Consider the following 21,231-nt stretch of genomic DNA (forward strand, 5'->3'; position numbering starts at 1 on the left):
ATGTTTATCTTTTATATAGTAATTTTATAAATTTACTGTTTTGCAAAAGTATGAATTATTCTACATACTAAATTTTCTTATCCAAGGCATATAACCTTAGTCGTATGTGGCACAACCTTTTGGAACTTACAATCTTCGATGCTCTTCAACTTTGTACTTGTTTTGGCTTTCGCACGTTTTTGATCTGAGCATCACTGATGGGTCGAAACGCGCGTCTGGCGTTTTAAATTTTTAGGCTGGTACCTTTTGATCGCTATTATTTGTGTGTGTCTTTGTCCTGTATGTTCCCCCATTTATCTGTATTGTAGTCCTGTCTTGTAATCTTGTCATTTTAATGTTATATTTAACATTGCCAGAAAAGCGGGAGGTTTGGCTAAACACAAAACAAGGTTCAACCCACTGTTTTTTTCTTAAAATGTCCTTTACCAAGTCAGGAAATTGCCATTGTTATATTACAGTTCGTTTCTGTGAGTGTTGCGTTTTAGTGTTGTGTTAATGTTGTGTCGTTGTTCCCTCTTATATTTGATGTGTTTCCCTCAGTTTTAGTTTGTAACCCGGATTTTGTTTTCTGACTCGATTTATGAATTCGAATAGCAGTATACTACTGTTGCTTTTATTTATTCATAAAAGAAGAGTCACTTTTCCATTGTTTTTGCATCATCGGATTTGCGACTGCATACCATCTTTAAAACCAATCAGCCTGAACATGCATGCAATAAATGCCACTGGACGCTAAGTTATCAATAATAAATCAAGAACTTACACCAATGGTGTTTTCGTTACTTTTTCGCTAATATACATTTTGACGGCACAAATGAGTCAGAAATTATTACTCCAAATTCCTGATGCAATAGCCTCAATGTAAGCTTATGACCTATGAATATACCCAAAATATAAAACCTGATTGCATTTGTGGCTCTTCAATTAACATTATCTAAGGCAGATAATTGTTGCTCATCCATCTTCATGTTTAATTTAATTCAGGGCGATCATGCTCATGTTAAAGCCGTGGTTTCCGTTCTAGTGATACGTCTTTTACGGCAATAGCAAGACGCCTCACAATTCAATTGAATTTTGTCTGATGTGGTTATGCCTCACAATGAGCACTTCCAAATCGTTGTGATTATTATGAGATGTGATCGATTATCAGATCTTAATACGTTTGTTGTAATGTTACCTGCATTTCAAGCATATATCTTTGTATATTCGTCTCAGGCAAATTCAATTTATATTTTTGCCAATATTAACCAGGTCTCTCATATGGAAATATTGATTAATTTTCCTGCGTAACATACCAAATCAATTTAATGTTTAAATTCACGCAGTGTATGAAGTGTTATTTGCATTTTAAAGATGTTATTTAGTGCATTTATTTGATTGGTTACATATCTTATCGCTATAGTCAAAAGTCTAGTGTCAATTTCCTTCTTTGGAAAATAAAATTGACAAGAAGACTTTACGAGATTAATACTTAAATGAACAACGGAGATATAGAGGGTAAGTTGTAATGCATTCTGAACAGGACTATTAGGAAAACATTTTTCTTACAAGTACTGTAAGCATGTGTCCTCGTTGTTTATATATCTTATGAATGAGTTTTGTTTGCTGCTTTTACTAGCTTGTGTGTGGGTATAACTGCTAAAACTTCCGAAATTTGTATGATTTAAATTAGAAGACGGCAAAGGGAAATGGTAAGTAAACAATAAAAGTATACTTAGGATAAGGACAAGCTTTACTATCGGCAGGCTGTAAAAATGACAAACATACATGAATAATGTAACGTGATATAATATTTTGCAAAACAAAGAGAGCAAGGCTTGAACAAATTTAATTATTATTATCTTGGTTTAAAGAAAAATGCTATTTAAATTATGACAGGATACGTAAACATGGTCTGATAATCATTTAGACTCAAAACTAGAATTTGACATTAGTGGTCATCTCAGTACCAGTACCATAATCTATGACAAGCATGATGATTTTAATTCCCCCACCTCAACAGCAATATACTAACTTCACTGCACATGGGATATACAACTCATTCGGTATATAAGAGCTTACAGCTGCTACTCAGACTATATAAAACCTAACATGTGTCTGAGCAGAGAGTTGATAGACCAGATCTCGAGTTATGTCAAAGAACGTATCGTCCTTTTTCTGAAACAGTTCATCTGAATATACCAGAACCTTTAAGCCTAACTTTTTGATAAATGCTACCGTACTCCGTATCACTTTCACAAATAATAAAAGTAGATTATATGTACTGACGTTGTTTATCATCTTAATAGCGTGTTATTGTGTTTTATTTATTGTCTTTGTATATTTTCATCCTTTACTTTTTAGTCCATTTAAGGGAATATACTTTTGGCGTGGCTCGGTACTTATAACACATCCTGCCATTGTGTTTTTGTGCTATGGTTATTTTTTTGTATTCTTGTCTTTCATATTTGCATATGTACTATTGAGTTTCTATATGCCATTTTGATTTTCTTTGTTGAAATTGTTATTTGTTTTTAAAGTAATTAAGTTTATAAAATAGTGTTGACTGCTGTACCAGGGGCCTCGGTGGCATAGTGGTTGAAGTAGTTCTACTACTGTAATCTCTAGCCAGTCAACACCGAGGTTGTCAGCTCGAACCCTGCTCGTACGGGTGCACTCGACTCCAATCTTAATTGACAAGAATTGTCAGTTTTCCTATCGAAGGTCGAATATTAAAATAAAATGGATTTCGTTATAAATTTTAGTTCAATTGTTACGGGGGCATAAGTTTCAAATCTATGCATGCAAAATCTCCCCATAAAAATATAATAACCATAACCAAGGGCAACTAATTGTGGCTTATCTACATGAATGATCACACCAGGTTGCCGGACAGCTAATTATGACTGATCCGCCAGAATACTGAATTCAGGACAATGTTTTTTTTTTTTTTTTTTTTTTTTAAAAGATTAAGATTTTACTACAAGTATCACATAAACTTATAATTATCTGTAATCTGTAATCTGTAAACAAATTTCTGCCAATCAAGGCACACCTCCGTATAGAGGAAAGTAGTTCCGTCAATGAGATTCCTCCACCAATATATGTACACAGGTAAATTCACAGTTCACAATAGTCATACACAAGGTTATCTTATTATTTTTTTTTTTTAAATGTTCACAAAATACCACTTTATTAAGAAAGGATTATTATTATTTTTAACAATACGCTATCCAAAACATGATTAAGATTTATTCAACACATAAAAAAATGCTGTGTTACTTTATTTTGAGACAATGAGACAATATATGCAGATGGTTTTCCAATTCCGTCACATATCAACTTTATTTTAGCATTGTAAGCTGTTTACTAAAAGACTTGTTAGTTGAAATATTACAGATAAGAAAGTTATTCGAAGTCATGGAAATCAACATTCAAAATTTAAAATTTATCTAATATAAACATCAATCATTTCATACAAAGGAACAGTTTTTTGTCCAAAGCAAATTTAGCCATCAACAAAAGTTTATCTAAAGTATCATTCGGACGGAATCCATAAGTTCTCACGTCCATAAACTCATGTTCTACATTTTTCTTATATATTTGATAATCAACATCATTCGGATTCACTTGTTCTACTTCATCAGATCCTCGATCATATTTTATAATATTTCCGGTTCCTTTCAATTTCGCGATAAATTAATCAGAAAACAGTCTACTTTTCTTTATCACCGCTTTTGAAATGATATCGTCGATTTCAACTGCAGTTATATCATCATTCTCACCATCGTCATCATCATCATCATCATCATCATCATCATCATCATCATCATCATCATCATCATCATCATCATCATCATCATCATCATCATCATCATCATCATCATCATCATCATCATCATCATCATCATCATCATCATCATCATCATCATCGTCATCGTCATCGTCGTCGTCGTCGTCGTCGTCGTCGTCGTCGTCGTCGTCGTCATCGTCATCATCATCGTCATCGTCATCGTCATCGTCATCGTTATCGTCGTCGTCGTCATCATCATCATCATCATTATCATCTCCATCATCATTTTTATCAGATTCATTTGACTGCTCTGTATCAATCGTTTTAATGTTAATACTATCTATAACATCTATTGCTGTCTTTCTTCATTTTGAAGGCTCGAAAGCCAAGTTCGTTATTATATATAAATTCAAATTAAGTAAATCAAAATACCAATGAATCCATACACATTTATACAAATTAAATTCTTATATAAATGTAAATACATGTTTATGTATTAAAACAATTAAAGTTGACTTCAACAACATTAATATAACCCCATTTAATTTATGCATGCTTTAAATTCTTTTACGTAATAAATATCTTCCAACTGTTGGGACAAAGAGTAAAAGTAAGGCTCTTATGTAATAAAAAATTCAAGAAAAGTCAACTCCTATTGTAAGGAAGATACTCTCATTTTTTTAACTTGATGAGATGGTGTATGATTAAAACTTTTTAATTTAGTTGAAAGATGATCTGCATTTAGTATCCATTTACCTCGTTTACAACGATACCTTTATTTGTTTTTCAAAGCAAATTCAATCCAAATATAATATTAACAATATCTCTCACGGTAAAATGATACTTAAGTTTAAAGTGCAGACGCAAACGTTTTTACAGAGTGTTTTAAGTATATTGTCTAGTGCATGTATTTGATTAGATACAGAAATATTTTATTGCAATAGTCCAAAGTCTAGGGTAAATCTGTTTATTTTGAGATTTAAAATAGAAGGTCGTGATTACGAGATTAATACCACACGTAGAACTAACTGATTGAGGACTGATTGAGGGTAAGTTGTTATGCAGTTTGAAGAGAATATTATAAAAAATATCTTCCGTATAAGTAATTTTAGCATTTTTTCGCGCTTGTTCAATTTAGATTCTGGATTTAAGTACATGAGGGTTTGTTTGTGTGTATAAATTCTGGAACTTTTAACTTTGCAGGCTGTGGCAAAACCTCTAAATCAAATATCCTTGAAAATATAATGTTCCCTTATCACTAATTAGGACAAACCAATATAGCTGCAGTATAGACAGGCAGTAATTATAACTAGATTTGCAGTTTCAAGCAATAGCGGATTGCACCCTTCTATTGCCAGGTGAGCGGCAGCCATCTTGAAAATTCCAAAGACAAAGAGCACATTTACAGATGTCTATTAACATTCTTGTAAATTTTCATCAATTTTGGAGCATTTTGAAATTTTTGTATGGTTAGTCTGTTGTTCTTTCCAATATTATCGGTGATACTTGTATTACCTTTATTATATTATTTATTAACCCGAAGCTACACCAATCTATCATAACGATTTCTAAAAAAAATGTCAATTTTTTAAGAATATTTGTAGATTTTATCTACCTCTTTGCGTTAAAAGGAGGACCCAGTTATAACCTAAATGAAATCGATCAATTAAGAGATTACCTTGTTGTCCTCTTCCTATTTTCACATGTATTTATTTTTTCTTTTATTAAGGATAATTTATTTTAGCTGCAATGGCAACTGGGGGAGATGATAATCCGACATGTTCCGGACAGACTAGTAAGTATAAAATTGTTACTATGTCATTGCTTTTTGCAAAGATGAGAACTGCTTATTGGTAATGCAATAATTTAAAAATGTAAAAACGCAAATAAAAGGCAGAATATTTATAAACAAAATGCACGTACAGAGTCCGTCATATTGTTATCATTATTCACTTTGTTACCTGTGTCAGTCAGTTGTGATAACCTTTATCTTTTTCAGTAAAAATAAGGTTATATCCCGTTCATCCAAGGTTGCCATCCGTCAGGTTTTTTCTCCTCATTTTTTAGGTTAGGTTGTGATAATTTAAAACATGAAAATGGCAGAGATGATATCGAATAAATTAACAAAAAGGTTCTAATAACATTGATTCAAGGACAAAGTTGTCCGAGATGAAATTTATATGCCGACAGCGCCTTTTATGTTACAAATACGATTGGTACAAATAAGAGGCAAAATATTATTTTACTGCTTGGAAATTAAAAGTTTGTCAGATGTTAGTTTGGAGTCGTCTACTTGTCTCTATATTGAGAAAGATATCAGACATAAAACAGATTAATTGGGCAAGTTTGCTATAGAAATCGGAAGAAAAGCTATTAGTGTCAAGCTTTATACACCATTGAAGTGAAAGCACACGCATGGTAGATAGAACCACGGTTTCGGGATTTGTTTTAATCTAGTTATTTAACATATTTTAGATGTTCAATAATTTAAATTGGCGAGTTTGAATTACTGAAATCGACATTGCTAGAACGCTGACTGTAACGAAAACACCGAAAATAAACTATTATGTTAAGAGAATTTTTTTTTAAATATACTGATAGTTCCATTTATATCCGTGTATTGCAGGAAAATTGAATTTTCGTGATTATTTGATTTGCTAGTTTGGTTGAATTCTACATATATATGCCAACATTAAAAACATTGTACCTTATTGAACATGTGCAGCCTACCCTTCCGGAGAACATGCCATCATCCCAGTTTTTGGTGGAATTCGTGTTGCTCAGTCATTAGTTTTCTATGTTGTGGTTTGTTAACTTTTGTTTAACTGTTGACTTTTTTTCCTTTTTATCCATGGCATTGTCAGTTTGTTTAAGAATTATAAGTTTGAAAGTCCCTCTGGTATCTTTCGCCGCTCTTTCATAGCTAATAATTCCTACACAATCTCTATAGTTGTCAACTATGATGTACAACGTACGTCAAAACAAATCAACGAAGGAATGATATCTTTGGATAAATTATCGCGGTCTTAAGCCGTATTTCGTATATTAAAACATACACTGTGTATCCCGTCACTTACATTAAGAAAGGAACAATATCTATAAAATGTATAGCGTGATGCAGAACTGAAATACCTTGGGTTTTTTTTATAGCTGATCTGTCGAATACAGATTTCTTATAACGACAGATTTACTTCCCCCAATAATTGTTGCCAAAAATGTTATGTTGATTTTGCAGAACGTACAGATATATAAAATGATTCCAAAATTATATGGACTTTAATAATTCAAAATTTCTCTGAAGAGTACAAGTACTTTATAATTTCATAGATACATAACCTTTATCATATACCAGGATTATAATTTAGTACGCAAGACGCGCGTTTCGTCTACATAAGATTCATCAGTGACGCTCATATCAAAATATTTATAAAGCCAAACAAGTACAAAGTTGAAGAGCATTGCGGACCCAAAATTCAAAAAAGTTGTGCCAAATACGGCTAAGGTAATCTATGCTTGGGATAAGAAAATCCTTAGGTTTTTTTAAAAACTTAAAGTTTTGTAAACTGGAAATTTATAAAAATTAACACATTATTGATATTCATGTCAACACCGAAATAAACTGTCAACTAACCCATATGTATTCATATATCAATTTCGAAACAACGGAAAAGTAACTTTTGACTTAGTACCGTGTTTGTAATTTTAAAGTTTGAAAGACTTTATGCATTGTAGAAAACCAAGAAAATGAAACTACATTTAAGGTAATTACTAATAATTATTATGGAACAAAAACAAATGCATGTGGACATGTAGTAGAACCAAATTAACAGTTCTCTTTTAAAATGTTTATTCCACGTCTATGTAACATAAAGGCTGAACAATATTGATGCAATTGGTAACAATGAGAATACTCATTTTTGGTAAAAAAACAAACCAATACAAATCATTAGACATTTTTTTTTACATTTAATGTATCAAAATGATATTTTCTGGTAACCAAACTCGGATCAGTACAACAAATGAAATTTATATAGAATAGTTTTGCATATTAGGTAAAAATCAAGTCAGACTCTATATATCAAATTGAAAATGTAAACATCTATGAAAATATAAATATTTTTTGGATGATTTAACTGGTTTTTTTGGCCCGAAATCATGGTGTGAAAAAGGATATGTATTGCCTTTATATAAGGACAAATCATATACAGCTTATTAATGCTTAATTCATATGTATCATAATTAGATGATTACAATTATCTAATATTGAACCAGCTTCTGACTTTTAATGAAGGAATACTCTTTTTGGCATAATATATAACAAAAATCCTGCAAAATTTTGAGGTTCAAAATTCAGAAATTTTGCTCGTAGTGCTGGCAGAAAATATATTTAAAATATCATTTAAAATTTTCCTTAACTTTATGTTATCGAGAAAATATTACAATATGAGACTTTAAAGATAGGATTTATTATTCAATATGGAAATATTTACCCCTTACATGTACTACTATTTTTCAAATTATTTCGAATTTTTGGTCACCTACATTTCTAAAAAAAAATCCACTGTGTATCCATCTTTATATATAAAAATACAATTTATTTTAGAGACCCTACAAAGAACAGAAGTTTGTTGTTATTGGGAAAACTGGTACCGGCATAAGTTTTACTGCTAATGCCATATTAAAGGAAACTTATTTTAAATGTAAAGCAAGTAAGAGATCCGTCACCACAGCCTGGCGCCTTGGCAAAAGAATATCGATTCAAGATAGAATGAATACTGTTGTTATTGACACCCCAGGAATGTTTAATACATGTTTAACGATAGACCAGGTCAAATCTGACTTAAGACATAGTGTAGATTGTGTTTCAACAGGACCATATGCCTTAATATACGTGGTACCTTTGAGAGGACAAACGGACGAAGATAAACTCACGCTTAAAGAAATGATTGATGTCTTCAGTAAGGAATTGTTTAGATCCATGATAATAGTATTCACAGACAGTAAAAAGTCTGACGTTCTTAATAACTTTACATTAGAGAAATACTTGAAAGACATGCCAGATTATATCATTGATTTGGTTGGAAGATGCCAAAGAAGATACATAGTCCTTAGTTTCGATGGTCAGGAAAACGAAGAGAATATTGACAAACTGTTTTCTTTTTTCGAACAAATGCAATATAGTACAAGACCAACATTTCATAGACACTATTTCGAACGATGTTCTTATATACTGTCTGTTTTATCAATATCAATATCATTATTTTTATATAGAATATCCACAAAAAAATGAAGTGAAATTATGTGTTTCTATTTCTTTGAGTTAGTAAAATTTGCAACACATCTTATTTGTAGGAAACTGTTTGAAGTTATTTAAGTAAACACATGGTGAGTTCTGTACACACGATGATTCACTTCAATATATGTACAAATTGCATTGTTAAAAGAAAGGCAAAAGATACCAAAGGAATATTCAAACTCATAACTCGAATGCAAACTAAAAAAGGCCATGAAAAAAACCACGCCGAAAAATGACGATAAGACAAGCAATAGAGCAAAAACATATCATAGAAAACTAAAGACCGAACAATATAAACCTCTTAAAAAATTATGGTCTCTGATGCTCAAGAAGTGTTCATTATGTCTATTCATGTTTTTTAAATAGATGTGTCTTTCCTTAGAATCTATAATAGCTCTCACTTTCTGAATATCTAGTTTTATGAATAATTATAACGCGCAATACTATATTGACTATCAAAAAGACCTATAAATAATAGCCAAAATCCATCTTAAGTAAACTTAGCATGACGGCGGCGGCACATACGTAAGTTTCTTCATTATTTATAAATTTATAAACTGACGTTTTAAGAAAGGTTGTTATTAAACATGACAGTACAGAAGTGCGGACTACTGAGCCGTTGAAACCCTAGAAAAATTAAAGTCAACTAGCAGTAGCATCGGCCCATTACTCCACAGACTCGAAATGAAACTGTAAAACAATTATAACGAGAAAACTAACGCCAGGATTTATGCACAAAACAATTATGGAAAAAAACAATAAACGAATCACAGCCCCATGACTTTTGGAAGACACATACAGAATGTGGCGGGGTTAGACATGTTTGCTAGCCCCAAACACATGCCCCAACGTACAACAGAAGAATATAAAAGTTCAAAAATCAGTTTAAAAAGCCATCACTCATTGGACCAACACTAAGCACAAAGGCAACTAACAAAAATACAACAGACACAAAGAACAGATTTAGAAGTAGTACTATTAGTTATTGTAAGCTAGTTCAAGGCCAATAGCTAAATAAAACATGCATCTAAGACTAATGCTGTTCGTTTAAGGTATTTATTTATATATCGCTGGTGTAAATTAAATTAAACAATACTTATGAAATAAATAAGTAGTACGTTACCAAAGATGGTAATTTTATTTGTCGCTATTTTGTGTAACTTTCCTTTGATCTTTTGTGGTGATAATTTTTCATATCATGCTAATCACGTGATCGCTAGAAACGGAAGATGCACATGTTGTCAACATCAACGGCAACGACATTATAGGCAATTTATCGATCAACAAATTATCATTGGTCTGTTAAACTCGAGGATTATTCTGACATGTATCATCTCATTAATGTTGCCCTTTGATGTAGCCAAGAAACACCCTTTTTTTGCAAATACATCGACAATCTATTAATATAATTCCAAAAAAGGGTAAGAAATATATAAAAAAAAGTCGTTAATAATAACTATTTTTTTTAAACATAGTTTTATCATGGTTTTATTTTAATATGTGTATTTCCAGTTACACAATTACGGGTTACATAATTTACAAATCTCATGAGTCTTGTTTGTTACATTTCTATGTTATCAGACCAGACCTACATTTCAATTCAAAATAATACAAAAGAATGGACACATTATTTACAAAAAATAGAAAATTCGGTTGATCTCCAAGAGTTTAAAAGTAACTTTGTTTTTTCAGGAAAAGGCAGTCCTGAGAATGGTGACAATGATGTATATGAACCTTCACCTGGATATAGAGGTAACGTTGTCTAAAGCTAATCTTTGAATATCTAAATACAAGATAAAGGCAACAGTAGTATACCGCTGTTCAAAACTCATAAATCCATGGACAAAAAACAAAATCGGGGTAACAAACTCAAACCGAGGGAAACGCATTAGATATAAGAGGAGAACAACGACACAACACCGAAACGGACCAAGCATCAGACAAAACACAACGAGAATAACAAATATAACATGAAAACCAAATACATGAATTTGGGATAGACAAGTACCGTGCCACGTCTTATCTCAATATGAATGATGGTTTACGTCATTTATTTTTTCATGGATATTTTTAATATTCTAAACCATAGGCAACAGTATCAAATCGATGTTACAATGAAAAATATCCATTTAAAAAATAAGAACTCAGGTTAATGAAACCACATTTGCGATACGCCTGATATCAGAAATATGGTACTGTCTGTTGCTAAAAGTATTAATGTTGTAGATAAATAATGTCGTTGTAAAGATCTTTTACATTTCGTAAAAAAATATAATTTGTTTACACTCTGTATATTTGTAAACAGAAGGTTTTATTATTTATTAAAATTTTCGTACGAAACATATCTTTAAAGTCAAGTTTGCAGCAACTCATACAAGACTTGCTTTAGACAATCAAGGTATTCAAACTTCCATTGGTAACATGGTTGTAAAGGGTTCAATTTCGGTAAATTCAGGAAACATATGTTCATAGGACACAGGGAAATAATTTTACCGTCGTCTTGTGTCCGACCATCATATAATTCTTACCAATTTTGGTTTAAATTGGCTATAAAGTTAAACATTGGAAAACACGAACGTGGACTTAAGGTCGACGTTGTTGAAAGACGCTTAGTGATAAGGATTAAAATTATGTCAAATAACAAGATACTATCTGTTATAAAAAAAGTAGTGTAATTTGTACCACAGGAATATCTTCAACCTGCCAATCTAAATTATAACAAAAAAATAACATTGATGTGACCATGGAGAAAAATAGCAAGTTCATGTAGTAGCGCACTTGTCAATTGGAAACATTATGAGAAACTATATTTTCTGCTTGTCTGCATCCATTTCACCAATTTAAGTAATTTTTCCTGGCATAAATAAATATATAGAATAATCTAGACGAGATATCTTCACTTTTTACATATCAAAAACAAAATATTGGCCTTAGCAAGTATTGATTTAAACTGCCAAATATTATTTTTGTAATTCTTCGACTGTGAATCTAGATGTTTTGAGTTCCTTTCCAGCTGAAAATCATTTATTCTTTAACTTCATCATTTCTCTTCCAGCAACAAATTGTATTCCTGTACTTTTCTGTTTTAGTAGATGACACTTGTAAAGGATATTTGGAAACAGATAGCGATGTTATTAATGATTCCGAAATCACAGATTTTGGTAATGAATTTAAGATATTAAAGTTCTGCTGTTATACTGCACTGAACAACTGCACAAGTTATTAATTAAATAATTGAAAATTTTGGATTTTGACAAGGTATTATGTCATTAGTCTGAATTGTTGAAAAGATACCGAATTACATAACTAAAATCCAGATGATACGATATGAAATCACTAAATCTGTCTGTCAAAAGCTAGAAATGAATCGTTTAATGTCTTCATTTTATTTGAATGCTGCGTCATGTAAACTCTCACCATGTTGGATTGTAGACAACAATTGATTCAAAACTGACATGCATAAAACCACTTAAGTTAAGATATGCAATCGTAGTACTAATTCATCGTGGGTCATGTAGAAAAAATCGTCCGTTTGGAATTAAATTCAACTGAAGTAGTTTTATGCATATCAACCCAGGTCAATAATTAAAAATGTTCAGAAAGGAATACACTGGATAAGTAAGACTTTTCATTTAATAAATGTTGACGACCATGTGATTTATTGCGTAATGTTCTCGATTAAAAAAGTATAAAAAACTAAACCATTTCAAAGAAAAAAATAATCAGAAAATATAAAATCTATTAACATAATATATAATAGATGTTTACCTATTTTGTTTTGTAGCATATTTTTCTTTTAATTTCGAAAAGCAAATGAAAAAGATCTGTTTTTTTGTATTACATTTTTGAATTAAATCATTTTTTTTTCGATTCATAAAAATGTTAAATATTTACACACTGACAACCTGTAGCTTGATAAAAATGCTCCATTAACATACTGATGTCATTTGTTGGAAAACTAGTATTATATAGGTTGCACTTTTATAAATATAGGCAATGCAATTTCACCTTGCAACTCCTTTTACGCCTTAAATTGTTCCACTTTTATTATGAAGTTTCGTTAACAAATCATATCATAGAATGGAAAGCTCTAATGCACTAATTTTTTTCAAAGGTCAAAATATAGGGATGTGCGGCATATTAACAACATGTTTATGCCCGCAACGTCTTACAATTTAAACTTATACTTACATTCTGTAATTCCCCTCACTTCACTTTGAGTCATCCTCAAAATTCAATTTCACCGCTATCTATATTGGTTACACTCCATAGGTATGTCTTTTCGAAATGAAACATATAGATATTATATAGGAACTTGTAGGTAAACAAAACTAATTTATATGAGTATCATATATCTCCCTAAAAGAGGGGTGGTTTGTAAACAGTTCTTTTTACAAAGCGCAACCTGAAAGTAGAATTTTGCAAAGTATCGAAATATTTTTGTATTTTTGTATTTTTTTCAAAGATGGATTACTTGATTTTTTTGTTTTTATGGCCATTTCGATCAGCACTTTTGGCTATATCAAATAAAACAGGAATACCGGAAGAGAAACACTTTTGGTTTAAAACAACCTAAAATTTACTTACATATATTGCACATTTATGTCGTTTCCTTTTAATCTCGCAATTAAGATGGTTTTAAATAAATATATATATTGAATTATTCATTATTTTACCTATAATTGATCACCTTATCGATATGGGGGCCTAAGCCAGGAATATGTAATTTTTGTTTGTTTTGTGCCATATGTTTTTTTTAGGTCTATTGAATTCTCTGCGTTTAAACTCACCTTGCGGTTTAGTATTTTTGTAAATAGGTTTTGAGTTAAGTGGCAGGTTTTTTGTTTCTTTATCTTTTTTTTATTCGATAGTATAAAAAACGCTTTGTATAACATGATTCATAATTCAGATTCATTGTTTCTATTAATGAGTACGAAGAATATAACAGGAAGGACGACAGTCTAGGTGCAATGTGATTACCTTAGCTGTATTTGGCAATATTTTAGAAATTTTTGAATTTTTTGAAATGCATATAATACTTTAGCTGTATTTGGCAATATTTTAGAAATTTTGGTCCTCGATGTTCTTCGGCTTATTTGACCTTTTTCACTTTGTGGGATTCGAGCATCACTGATGAGTCTTTTGTAGTCGAAACGCGCGTCTGGTGTATATTCTCAATTTAGTCCTGGTATCTATGATGAGTTAATTTTCATGTAACAATGTACTATTTAAGCTTTCAACGACAATTTAAAATGTATTACATTAATGAGTTCTGTGCCCTAGGGCCAATTTATTGGCCTCGGTAATATCTGAAAAATGCCACAAGGCCAATATTTTGCCCCTTAAGGTAAATGGGGTGTCTAAACTATAAACCATAGAATTTTTTAATAATTTGCCAAAATGTAGTTTGTATCCTTTTTGTTTAAAATCATGAATAAAAAGAATGGGTCACCAGACTTATTTTCCCACTACAGGTTGTGCCAAATTATCAAATTTTTTATAGATTATGCATGGAAAACCCAATTTTGCGCCATAAAAGGAAAACTTCACCATAGAATTTTGATATAAAATATGAGAAGATAGCTCCAATATTATGCTTTCAGATAAGACAAAGAAAAAATGGAGTCACCGGACTCGTTTGTTTGCTACATAGTAAAATTGGTAAATTTCTAACACATTCTTTTGTAAAAGTAACACAATCTGAATAATCTACCCTTGTATTTGAGTTGTCTCCCCTTATTTGGCAAAGTTGGATTTTTTTTTATCAAACAATAGTATTCGTCTTTTTGAAAAATACAACCATATATATAATAAAACATGGCATTTTCTATATTATATTGAAAATTCTTACTCATCAGTTACCTACTTATCTCAAAATTTGCACATTTTATTAAAGTTATAGACCTTGTTTTCTGGTTTTCAAAATCCTAGATGGAGGAAGACACCCTATCTACCTTAATTGGTAAAAATATATATCATAATTTAGTAACACATACGACTAATGATAAAAAAAAAGAAGCACATACGACGTTATGTCTCTAAAAAATGTTAAATATATGTTGGTTTAATAATTACAGTTAAATCTAAATAATTTTATTTCTTGAACTTTAAACAGTAGTGTGACGTTGACGTTAATTACGCCACTTTCACAACAACAATAGGTACCCGCACTGAAACAAACAAAACGTTAGAACTTAGAGTACTGTCACATATTGACAATTGTAGTCATATGAAACTTCAAATTTAAAAGAAAACTTGATAACAGACTTTAGTACTATAGGTTTTATTGTAAAACAAGTGTGAGCAAATCCTTCAAACTATCATAATCTTCATACGTGTACTGTTATCAAAACATTATCTGTATGTTATAAAATCATGAAAAGAAAAGAAGAGTCTATTCGGCAAAAATTGAAAAAAAGAATATTAACGAATTACTACTTGTTAGGACTGCGCACATTGCAAGGGAGAATCCGTGACGAACGAATGTAAACAAACGTATACCTCAATGAAAATAATGAAATGATTTTGAAGGAACATATTAAATTCACCAAATCATTTAGCAATATGTTAAAAGGAAAAAAAGTTTGATAGAAAATATTAAAAAAAAAATATGGCTCTATGAATTCATTTATTTTTCATATGCTCCACGTGCTATGTGTTGATTGTTTACCAATGCCACAATCCGGTAAACTTCTGCAACACACTCGAAAGTTAATATACTTGTAATCAACAAGCACTGAATGAAATATTATTTGTCGACAATACGTTATACATTTGTAATAAATGTTAAAAAAAACGTTCATCCATGAATTATTTCCTTATATAGCAGATGGATATCCGAGTTGTTGACTTTAAGTTGTTTTTCCTAAGGTGCTTATGCCAACCTAGTATAGCGTAGAAAAACCCACACTGACTTGGTTTGACAGAGCTCTGATGACGTTTTGATTGTAAAAATATTATCAAAATATAATCAAGTTCAGCTGCTAACGAAGTATACCGTAGAAAAATCCACACTGACTTGGTTCAAAAGAGAACTTGAGTTGGTTAGCTGTTATAAATGTATTTTGGATAATATATGAGTTGGTCTCACTGTGCTTGTCTAATAGTAGTCCATTTTCATTTGTTTCAGTATTTTGCGGAGCCAAACTTTATCCAAAAATCTTTCTTGATTTATACCGTCCAGGTAGAGAGATAAGTTATAAAATGACTTTGCTACAGAGATACGATAGATGTTTCCTCGTCTGTAATTTGATCGATGGTATAGATCACTTGAAAATTGTGGTGAATGTGAATTATGGTTGTGTTTGTATAGCGAATACAGGAGTTGAGCACATGTATTTGATCTTGGAGTTTGAGGTCCTGATTTTTGAAAATATTTGGATCTTTCGTGATTTGTTGAAGGCTTCAATTGAGAAGATTGTTGTTTCTAAGAAAGTTAATTTACATCCAGGATACTTTTGGATAAGTGTTGAAAATTCTTGAAAATAGTGTTCAATATTTAGCACAGCTTGCTTATCTTCTAAGGTTAATGATATAAAATTCCCTTCTTTTGTTGCAATATTACAGGTTCCCAACCAAACATTTATCCAATGAATTTTTTTATATAATTTCCTTTACTGTTGGATAGTAAAATAGGTGTGTAATAACATGAATTTCGTGGTTGAGAACTAGCCAGTCTATTGAGAAATTTCCAAAGCTTATTTTCGAACATAAATTATATTGATGTCAGAAAGCAGCAATTAATTGAAGTTTTATTATTTAAAATCACATATAGAGCTACTACAATGTCCAAAAGGCAGCTATATATTAATTGCTATTTGAAACCTGTACATGGGGGCGAGGGAGAAATAGAAAATGGCTAGCACGGGAAAAAAAATCCACGAAGGTTTTGATTTTTTTACAAATAAAGTTCTAAATTTGTTCAGACTTGAATGGAATTGTTTTATGTCACTCGATAATCATTTAAAACAGTGTCTTTGTACAATATCAGTGTTGTGAAAACAAATGTGAACTCTAAAATCTCAATATGCACCCCCTTTAGTGAGTGTTTAGTTTTACGATAAATTTTCACTTCTGCTCTCGTACTATGAACAACAAATTTATTTGGTAAAAAATATTTCCAATCTTCTTACAACAAAATTATTTTGTAAATAGTTACCTGTGTGCGTTGTTTTATTTATTTAACGCCAGTTTGACCCAGGTCACAGTTGTCTTTTTGACATTGTTTTACAAATTATATTTCAATTGTGTCAGAGATCAAATTTATTCGTTCAGAGTATGTTTACTTGTTTCTTTTAATATTTCTTTCTGATTTAGCGAGGCCATTTCAGTTGATATTTTATGGTGTGTCATTCTACGTTTTCATGTTATATTAATGGTACAGGTCAGGTTAGACTGAAGGTTGCCTCCAGTCAAAACGTTTAACCCGCTGCATTTGTTTGCACCTGTTAAAACGTTTAAGCCCGCTGCATTAGTTTGCACCTGTCCAAAGTAAGGAAATTGTTATTCAGTGGTGGTTGATTGATGATGTGGTACATAAGTGTTTCTCGTTTCTCGTTTTTTTATAGATTAGACCGTTGTTTTCCTGTTTGAATGGTTTTACACTTTTTGGGACCCTTGATAGCTTGATGTTCGATGTAAGCCAAGGCTCCGTGTTGAAGGCTGTACTTTGACCTATAATGGTTTACTCTTTACATATTGTGACTTAGATTGAGAGTTGTAGCATTGGCACTCATACCACATGTTCTTATATCTTTTTACTCAGACTTCAGAACGCGTACTGTATACGGTCAATCCGTTTGAACAGATTGAGCACGAACAACTAAAAAAAACATTCAAAACTCAGAAATAAAACATTCAAATCATGATCAACATAACAGAAGACTTACTGTCAAGCAAAATCAGCGTAGCATTTTAGTAAAATTAATAAGAAATACTTTATACCTTGCGTTCGTCAGGCGCTCTGTTCTACCTTTTCCTTTACAAGGAACGCTCAAACGTAAAATTTAAAAGCCTGGGATGCGCAAATTTGCTGCAACGTTAGAAACTATTTGACCATTCGAACATTGGTAACGTATTGGCCAGATAACCTGATGTCAGTATATGAGATATTTCTTGTTTAATTTAAAACAAAACAAAACATACCGTTCTGTAAAAAAGATCCAAAAAGATTTGAAGTATGATATATATTTAGGAATTCACCGTGCGTGATTTGAGTGTTTCACGTTTGCTAATTTCAAGATTGTTATATATTATAGATAAAGAGATTGATCAGACAGAGCAGGTAAGGACTCATGTATCTTTATGAAAATATCAAACACTTCCTACACTTATTTAAATCGAGATAACAATATCATATCAAATAAAGATTCGGTCTAGGTCAAGTAAACAGAAAGCACGAATATTTGAATCTGGGCTATTTTCTGTCAGCTTTGAGAACTATAAACCACGTTTATATGCATGTTCAATTGAAGTTTTAACCACAGAAAGGAGAAGCAAATAGACCCCTTTTTATCACCTTGAACGATTTTAGAAATTAAAATTCGAGAACCGTTATACACATAAATACATATTAAAACAGCCTTACTATGTTAAATACTCAATATCGGTATGTTTATTAACAATTAGGTGCGTCTTCAATCTATGCATTAGGACTTCGAAAAGCAGCTGAATTCCTTTGACGTTGAGATATTGAATATAAAAATAAAATTAACGGTACCAATTTTCTTGCACAGGATGCGCATTTCGACAATACATGTCTCTTCAGTGATGCTCGTGACCAAAATATGATCCTAGAATGAAACATATGAAAACATGAAGTACAATGAATTTTCACATTAGATCTGAGGTCAGTTTGTTTACTTCGAATACCGATATAAATATAAATGAACTTATATGTCTTCTATTTCAGGAATATATATCACAGTTTGAAGAACAACTGAGACTTGTTCTTATTGGTAAAACTGGTGTTGGGAAAAGTGCAACAGGAAATACTATTATAGGGAACGTAGGTTTCAAATCGAAGGCTTCGAAGAAATCGGTTACGACACATTCGCAGAGTCAGGAAAGACAATGGGAGGGTAAACAGGTCATTGTGATTGACACACCTGGATTATATGATACCGGAATTTCAATGTCTGATGTGAAAAAGGAACTTATAAGGTGCATAGGTATGTCTTTACCGGGACCACATGCTTTTTTATATGTGATGTCTGCTTCTTCCAGACAAACAAAAGAAGAAGACGAGGCATTCAAAGAGTTTGTAAAAATATTTGGGGAAAAGGTTTATGATTTTCTCATAATTATTTTTGTTAAAAAAGACGAGATGGAGAACCTATCGTTCCAAAATTTTTTAAAAGAAGAGTTGACCGATTCACTTTTAGAAATTGTACAAAATGTCGGTAAGGAAAAATGTTTTTGGTTGAACAATAAAAACAAGTCGTCGGAAGAAGAACAGAAAACAGTGGAGTGCATTTTAAAAACCGCCAGTAAACTAAATCAACATTCATCAGACTTCTATTATACGAATGCAATGCTTAAGAGGGTTTTGCGTCCATTGACAAGAAAATTTGTTGAATTTGGATTCAAATTTTCCGCTAATTTATTTCGTAATGAAATTGAAAAGGGGGGACCTTTATATGAGTATCTCTACGCTGTAAGTATTTCATCATTGGGTTTGTTAATTGGGGGAACTGCTTTCAAATATTTATCACCAAAAAAGTGTGCCATTTTATGACTATATATAAGCATGAATGCAAATAAACTAATTTGGAAAATGACGAAATTTGAAGTATTAAAAATCAAATTTAAAAACATATATGGCAAATAATACACTGTACACGCCTGGTAAACCATCAAATCTAAACCAAACGTTTTAACGAGGAAAACTGGCAAATCTCGCAGTTAAGTCCAGCCAGCTCAGTTAGTATTTGACAAAATTTCAGAGAATTAATAAAATAAGCTAACGTTTATATCGGTAAAGTAGTATTCTTCTCAATCAATATTGACGAATATAATTTTATTACGCTGAATATGTTATAAAATATTCAAGGTTTATAATGTCTGGTATCGGTTGTGATATTCTGTAAATATTTTGATATCTTCTGTCGAATGAAACGTCAAACTAACTAATAGTCAATCGGATACAACCGTCAAATTCATAAACTTTCTGTTTAGTAGTTGTCATTTTAACTTTTTTCTAGTTTTGACATTAGCTTCACATGTAAGTGTCTGAGCCATGTTGGTCTGTTGATGGTTTCCAAGGCGTGTGCACGTTTAATAGAATGACAAAAACATTGCGAGTTGTAACTCAATTGCAGCTAAGAAGTATTTTAATACAAACATAATAAAATCATAACGTTCTTCAGTTTGTATTTAAATTGTCATCTCTGTTTGGTTTATGATCAAAAGTGTGCGTTACTGGAAAAGAGTAAGATATTTAGAATAACACTACACGCATATACCAGCCGAATAAAATATGTCTTTCAGTTTCGCTCCCTTTGTAAGCACAAATCTATTGAGTGAGTGTTTCTGTCGGTCGTTATGCATCATCTTCGAGTGACGGTAGAAGATTTGTGAGAGATTGGATATCTTCTATCCTTAATAGCATGAAGAACATGTAGTTTTGTCCACCTTATCTTACATGTATTCCTGTTTAGGTTTTCTGAAATATTTAAACACTGAGGTTGTGATTTTATCTTTTTGCTGCAAATGTAACCTCTAGTTTGTGGGTAGGTGTTTTTATTATGTGAATACCTTAGATGTACATTATTCCAAGTTTGATCGGATAAGTATGAAAAATGCAGAAGCTTTAGTCCTATAGTTGTCTATGGCGAGTTTCTTTTTTTTTTTAAAGAAAAACCTAACATACTATTTTGTTGTTTCAGCTACTTTAAGTTGGTATCAGATTTGATTTACAAATAATGGGTTTCTTTACATCTTCCCATTCACAGTTCATTGGTTGTTTTGACCTGTCCTATTTATTTTACCAAAAGAGAGACGAAAGATATAAAAAGGGACATTCAATTTCATAAGTCAAAAATTTTACTGACGACGTTAAAGCATAAAACGAATATTGTCTTAACAAAAAAAACCAAGATACAAAACACAACAAAACTACAAATTGAGCAACGAAAACCCCACCTAAAACCGGGGATGAAGTGTA

General features: G+C 31.5%; 1 protein-coding gene across 1 annotated transcript; it reads left to right on the top strand.

Annotated features, from left to right (window-relative positions):
* The first annotated feature begins 5,521 nt into the window (after positions 1-5,521).
* Positions 5,522-20,990, top strand: LOC134717712 (GTPase IMAP family member 9-like). Its single transcript, XM_063580204.1, has 8 exons — positions 5,522-5,567; positions 7,505-7,533; positions 8,376-8,892; positions 10,761-10,820; positions 12,158-12,229; positions 18,326-18,351; positions 18,979-19,325; positions 20,954-20,990. The coding sequence occupies exons 1-8, from the start codon at positions 5,522-5,524 to the stop codon at positions 20,988-20,990; spliced, it is 1,134 nt and encodes a 377-aa protein (XP_063436274.1).
* The last annotated feature ends 241 nt before the right edge of the window (positions 20,991-21,231 follow it).

The sequence above is a fragment of the Mytilus trossulus genome, chromosome 5 (assembly GCF_036588685.1).
Source record: "Mytilus trossulus isolate FHL-02 chromosome 5, PNRI_Mtr1.1.1.hap1, whole genome shotgun sequence".
NCBI classification, from domain to species: domain Eukaryota; kingdom Metazoa; phylum Mollusca; class Bivalvia; order Mytilida; family Mytilidae; genus Mytilus; species Mytilus trossulus.

Excerpts from the sequence above, each read along its gene's own strand:
- LOC134717712 (XM_063580204.1), top strand. The coding sequence starts at position 5,522 with ATGGCAACTGGGGGAGATGATAATCCGACATGTTCCGGACAGACTA. Across the intron at positions 10,821-12,157 it reads ACCTTCACCTGGATATAGAG|TAGATGACACTTGTAAAGGA; the intron begins GTAACGTTGTCT and ends TTTCTGTTTTAG. Across the intron at positions 18,352-18,978 it reads AGATTGATCAGACAGAGCAG|GAATATATATCACAGTTTGA; the intron begins GTAAGGACTCAT and ends CTTCTATTTCAG.